A 6,623-nucleotide genomic window follows, 5' to 3' on the forward strand; every position below is an offset into this window, starting at 1 on the left:
AGGAGCAGGAGTGGTCACTTGATCAGAAGAGCGATCTTGGTGAAAGCCTCTGAAATTAGGTTTTCCTGAAAAAGCACTGGACATTTGGACATTGGACTTGTGTGTGGTGGCAGCAGGAAAGAAGGAGCCACAGCAGCCTGCCTGACCCTAATGCCTCACCCTCCTTAGGGTGCCTGGTTGTTTCTGAGAAGAAAGTCTTGGCCTCCATCACCCACTTCTGTGGATCTACAGAGCCAATTTAGACTTTGCCTTCTAAAGTAACTATACATAAGAGAAGAGCAGATACCTTTTCTAGAGAATTTTAGGTTGCAGATTTTCCCCATACTACTTAAATTTTGGGGAGGAGAAGATCTTTGCAAGCCCTGGGCCTCCTTTCCTGCGGGATAATCTGGCAGTGTAGAAAGGATAGGGCTGGGGTTGCTCAAATTGGTGTGAGCCCATCTCTGTCTAGACAGGCCTTCCTCATCCCAGGACTAGCTGTATTTCCATTTCCGTAAGGGGATCTGGCACTAAACCTGATTTCCAGGCATTCGGAAGGATGGTTTTAAACCTAAGATCTGAGCACATTCTGGTACACAACACCTTGCTGGAGTCACAGTGAGAAGAAAGGAGGAATAATGGGACAAAGTTACCATTCTTAGGGAGCTCTCTGAAGGGATAAGAAAATAAACCCAGGTTGGGCATGGTGGCTCACGCCTGTAATCCTAGCACTCTGGGAGGCTGAGGCAGAAGGATTGCTTGAGCCCCAGGAGTTGAGGTTGCTGTGAGCTAGGCTGATGCCACGGCACTCTAGCCCGGGCAACAGAGTAAGACTGTGTCTCAAAAAAAAAAAAAAAAGAAAGAAACCCAGGACGTAGCTACAAACGCAAACACAGAGGTAGAATCAAGTAGATAAGAAATCGGAACTGAGTAAATGCACCTACATAAATGTAAGGGGTTGGTCAAACAGCATATCCAAAGTGCTGTATGTGTGTCAAAGGGAGGGGAGAGGTGGCTAGTCAAGTTTTGACCTGAAGATGGGCTTTGAAATATGGAAAGATTAAAAGAACATGATCAAGTAGAGGGGACAATGGGAAAGGCAGAATGGTCACCAAGAAATTTCCAATGGAACTTGGCATTCTTACTTGCTTTGCCTTCTGAGACATATTTTTAAATGTAGCTAAAATTCACCTACTATAAAATTCATCCTTCTGAAGTGTACAATTCAGTGGTTTTTAGTATACTGACAAAGTTGTACAGCTATCACTATTTAAATCCAGAACCTTTCATCTCCCCAGAAGAAACTGTACCCATTAACAGTGGGACTGAAATATTTTGAATGTCAAATCTAGGCCAGGAAAAATGGCAAGAAATCCTCACTGAGAGACATTTTTTTTTTTCAGATTTAAAAAAAAAAATGTCATGGACAAAAGGTCTGGGATCCTACTGGGCATGCTGGCTCACACTTATAATCCCAGCACTTTGGGAGGCTGAGGCAGGAGGATTGTTTGAGGCTAGGAGTTCAAGACCAGCCCGGGCAATGTAGTGAGACCGTGTCTCTACAAAAAATACAAAAGTTAGCCTGGCACAGTGGTACGTGCCTATAGTCCCAGCTACTCGGGAGGCTGAGACAGAAGGATTGGTTGAGCCCAGGAGTTTGAGGTTACAGTGAGCTATGATGACACCACTGCACTCCAGCCTGGGCAACAGAGCGAGACCCTGTCTCAAAGAAACAAAAACAAAAAAGTTCTGGACCCCTGTGGTCAGAAGCTGGTGCCTAATATGTACAACTATTATGTACTGATAAAAATTAAAAATAAAAAGTACAAAGAAGCTGGTGCCTAAGCCACATGTAGCCCTTGTAAGCATCCAATTTAGTGATCTTCAATCCACAAAATCTGCTTTTAAAATTCTTCAGCTCCAACACACTACCTAGGGTAGCTCATTTCTTCTCATATGGGGCAACCATGAGTGTCCAGAGCCGACAGACAAAAGTCAGAGGCTGAGAGAAAAGAAGAAAAGTTCCTTTCCCAGGACCTACCCCACTAAGAGAAAGTCACCAGACCTGTCAGGTAAGAGAAACCAGGTCACCTCCAGAGCTGACAGGAGTCACTTGCCCTAGCCTAGAGTCTCTCTGGTTTGGATCCCTGAAACCTGACACACCTCCAGGAAAGGAGGGGAGAGGACAGGGGACCCAGAAAGCATTAGTGGCCCTGCCAACTTCCCCTGTAGAATTAGGAGCTCTGAAAAGAGCCCTTCAGTTTTGAGTCCCATGGGTGTGGCCAAACTTGGACTCTGGGGACCCTGAGGAGGCTGGACTGAGTCCTCAACCTTGCCAGGTGGAGGAGTGACCACCTGAGGTGAGCCAGCATTCGCAGGTGGCCCAGCAGCCCGCAGGTCAGCCAAGGCAGTGAGGCCGCTCCTCAGGACGGGGTCTGGCTCATCATTCTGCTTTGGGCATAGAAATGCTGGTGAAATCCTAGACTTACTGCTGCTGGAAGGAACAATTAATAGCTGACATTTGCTGAGCAGGTACTATGGGCTAATTTTCGTGCATTTCTTTTCTCAAATTCCACAGCTACTCTAGGAGGAAGGCTTTTTAATCCTCCTCTTTACACAAAGATAAGTAGGGTTGAGAGACTTGGCCAAGGCAGGGTGGGAATCAAACCTAGGCAGTTTGAACCCAGAACCCCAAATGTTCACTCTTACGGTAGAGCCTTTCGTCCAAGCCCCTTATACAGAAGGGAAACTGAGGCCCAGGGAGGTATAATGGCTTTTCCAAGGTCGCAAGGCTGGTCAGGGACACAATCCAAGCCTCTTGGCGACCGGCTCAGGGCTGCCTGGACTCTGGAAAGTGGTGGGGGCATCTTGGTGGCCTTTTCCCAGCCCACCCCGCCGCCTGGCCCGGCCTGGGCTCAGCCAGGTGAGAGGATGACTCAGAGGCCGGGGACTGCATTTTTGCCAACGGCCACTCCCCGTCCTGCTGCGCTGAGGGAGCCGAGTTCTAGGGCCGGGCTGGTGGCAACTTGTCTGAGTGAAACGAGGAAGGGCCGCCCCTCGGCGCTCGGCGGGTGGCGGGGGCCCTCAGTCAGTCAGCGAATCGCCGCGGCGGCCCGGCCTAGCGGACGGCGGGAAGACTCGCTGCGAGCCTTCCGCCGCTCACTGCCCTATTGGCCAGCCGGGCCCCGAGGGCGGTACCCTTGGTGGGGCTGGGTCGACTCCCTCCCGTGATTGGGCGGGATCGGCCTCAGGCCCCGCCTTCAGTCCTGGGCGGTAAGGGCGGGACGGAGCCGGGCGGCCGCAGGTTCTGGCGTGTTGCTGGCGGCTGCGAGCGGAGGCGGCGGGCTCGGCCGGCCAGACGCCCCGGGGCTCTTTTCACCCAGCTTGCTTTTCTTCCGTCAGCCTGTTTCGTTTTGTCTCCATCTCCGAACTCTGGGGGACGTTCCCCTCTCCTCAGACCTGGGCTTTTAATGGCGGCACCGTACCCTTCCCTCAGATCATACTCTCCTCCCCTGGGATCTGAGCACTTGATAAGACTGTTCCCCGCTTTCAAATCTGGGGTGCTCAGTGCAGCTCACTGCAGCGCGTCCCTGCGGCGCTGCCCTCAGTCTCACGCCTGAGACTTCACTGGTGTCCTGCCGCACCCCATTGCGCTCTTAAGCCTCCCACACCGCGTCCCCACTCACCTCTCCTCGGCCGCCTTTGCGTTCGCCTGACCCTCCCGGGACTGGCCCGGTTTATTGGGGCCGCCCTGATGGAGAGGGCTGGACCCAGCCTCTCACCGGGAGTCAGCGGCCCTAAGTCTTGCCCGAGGGTCACTGAGCCAGCCCCAGGGGAGGTCAGGGCCCTAACTAAGAAATCCAAAGTCAGGATCTCTAAACCATATTCGAATCCCACTCCCAGCCCATCGCCAATAACTAGAAAAGACAGGAGGAGTGTCATGGAGGAACTTTATTGAGAGAAAACATGGTCACATCCAGCAGACATGCTTTCCCTCCCTTGGTCTCGGTCCTGCTCTCGCTCTCACACAAAGTCACACACGCACACACCCATGTCCAGCCTCTGCCACATGGTCCAGTTCTCAGCCACCAGGGTGGGACACTCCTCAATTCCTAAGATCCAGAGGCTGCAGGGGCAGGAGGAAGGAAAGGAGGGGGAAGAAGTGGGGTCGGGAGGAAGGGGGTGCGGAGAGCAGGGTTGGGTGGGATGATAAGGGGTTAGGAGCACTCGACAGCTGCATGAAGAGTGGAACCCCGGCCCCAGGTGGCCTCAGCTCTGCAGGTACTCTCCATGGGGCCCTTCTGAGCTGGGGCAGAGCCTTGGGGAGAAGGGTGGGGCCTCCCACCCCACACTAGTCCTCTCCGCGGGGTGGGGGACTGGAGCAGGCAGGGCAGGGTAGGGTGGGTGGTGGCCTGACTCAGCTCTGGGGCTCCTCGGGAGCCTCGCCCCCCTCTTCCCCGGCGTTGTCGGCTGTCCACAGTGTCAGGTTGTCTCGCAGCAGCTGCATGATGAGGGTGCTGTCTTTGTAGGAGTCCTCGCTGAGGGTGTGCAGGTCAGCCATGGCCTCATCGAAAGTGGTCTTGGCCAGAGAGATGGCCTCTTCGGGGCTATTGGCGATCTCGTAGTGGAAGACAGAAAAGTTCAGGGCCAGGCCCAGGCGTATGGGGTTGGTGGGTGGCATCTCCTTCTTGCTGATGTCCATGGCCTCCTGGTAGGCTGCCCGGGCTGAGTCGATGATGCGCTTCTTGTCGTCCCCGGTGGCCACCTCCGCCAGGTAGCGGTAGTAGTCGCCCTTCATCTTCAGGTAGAAGACCCGGCTCTCAGCATCCCCAGCCTCCTTGATGAGGTGGCTGTCCAGCAGGCCCAGCACAGTGTCGCACACGCCCCGGAGCTCAGTCTCCACCTTCTCGCGGTACTCTCGCACCTCGGGGCCCTTGTCTTCTGAGCCTTCCTCGTTGCTCTTCTGCTCAATGCTGGACAGGACCCTCCAGCCAGCCCTCAGGCCGCCCACCACATTCTTGTAGGCCACTGAGAGCAGGTTTCGCTCTTCGCAGGAGAGCTCCTCACCCTTTTCCACAGCGCCCTTCATGAAGGCTGCCATGTCCTCATAGCGTTCAGCCTGCTCTGCCAACTTGGCCTTCTGGATCAGATTGGCTCTCTCCATGGCTCTGGGGACAGACAGCTGGGCGGCGGACTAACTGGCTGCCTTGGGACCAATGCCGGACTCTGTGCCTCTCCTGCTCTCAGCCTGCCTTTTGGCTGGGTGGCCTGGCCCAGGGAAGGGGAGGGAGGGGCAGGGGGCGGGACTGGGGCCCAGGACCTGCCTCCCTCTCCTCTTCTCCCCACACCCTTTCCTGCTCTTCCATAAAGGTAAAAGGGCTGGGATGTGGGGGTGAGTCAGCAGGACAGTCAGCAGGAGAAATCTGGGTGTGGGCCCCACCTGCACAGGCACCTTTCGGGGCTCCAGGCTGCCCCCTCTCTTTCAGGGCTGTCACCACATGGCTGCCTACAGTAGGAAGCTGCCCTGGTTCCTCAAAGCAGATCCTCCTTCACAGTGTCCTTCCAGATGGTGAGGTTGGCTTTAGCCACCTGGCTGCTTTAACCTAAGCAGACACCATAAATGTGCCGGAGGATGGGGTTCCTAATCCAGCCAGGTGCATTCCTCACTTGGTTCAGTTGAGATAATTCACGTTTAGGCAGGGGTATACAGTTTCCCAAGCACTTTCATATCCATGATCTAATTTAATCCCCATTACGTCTCCATGAGGAACACAGGACTATAGAGATGGGAACACTTGAGTCTCAGAGAGGGAGAGGGGTGAGCTTTGCTGCAAGTTACATAGTTCCCAATTCCCTCAAACTTTTCCCTCTGTACCTGACTTCCTTTGGCTCTCCTCCCACTGAGGCCTCTGACCTATGAGCTCCAGGCTTTATTTGGAAGTGAGATCCAGGCTTCTTCCTGAGTCTACCTGAAAATGGTTCCATCCCCGAGCCCTCACTCTCCCTCAGGGTCACATCTGAGCTCCCAGAATGCACAGGTTGCAGCTTTCAGGGTGCCACTTCATGAAGCATTTAACAAGCAGCCTCTGACGCTGCAGCCCAGCCTTTGTAATTAGTCACCCAGTAGGTTTATTGGACATATTTCCCATTGCTGCACAATTTTCCCTTTCAAGTTGGTGGCCTGTTGCCACTTGTTTAAGGACTTATGCTCTGGCTCTCCATGCCAGGTCACCTGCCCCTCCAAGCCACCTGATGTCATGTATCAATGGGGCTCATGGAGGGTGGGGGCCCAGCTTCCTAGCTGTCCCACTTTCCTGCCTGACTCAGCCTGCCCTCTGTCTGAGGCTGGGAAGCAGGCCACCTGGGTGCTCAGTCCAGTTTGGTCCCCCAGGGGGGGATGCTAGCAACCTGGGGAGAGACACAGGGCTGAGAAAATGTGGTGGCAGTGACACATACCATTTTGTTTTATGGGGCAGCGAGCCCAGCTGAGTGACGCCTCCCCCAGCCTAGCTCTCAGAAGTTTCCTTGTCGCTTCCCTTTGACCATGGCCCCACCTCTGACCACTGGCAGAGGCCTCAGAGGAGACCTCTCTGTTGCCAACCTTCTGTCCCTGCTTGCTGGGGCCCTCTCCTCAAGTTTCATCA

At 54.4% G+C, this 6,623-nt stretch overlaps 1 protein-coding gene across 1 annotated transcript; it reads right to left on the reverse strand.

The window, feature by feature from the left end:
• Positions 1-3,912: 3,912 nt before the first annotated feature.
• Positions 3,913-5,464, reverse strand: SFN (stratifin). The gene has a single exon (XM_045545849.1). The coding sequence runs from the start codon at positions 5,141-5,143 to the stop codon at positions 4,397-4,399; it is 747 nt and encodes a 248-aa protein (XP_045401805.1). The 5' UTR covers positions 5,144-5,464; the 3' UTR covers positions 3,913-4,396.
• Positions 5,465-6,623: the final 1,159 nt, after the last annotated feature.

The sequence above is a fragment of the Lemur catta genome, chromosome 3 (assembly GCF_020740605.2).
Source record: "Lemur catta isolate mLemCat1 chromosome 3, mLemCat1.pri, whole genome shotgun sequence".
In the NCBI taxonomy this organism is placed as follows: Eukaryota; Metazoa; Chordata; class Mammalia; order Primates; family Lemuridae; genus Lemur; species Lemur catta.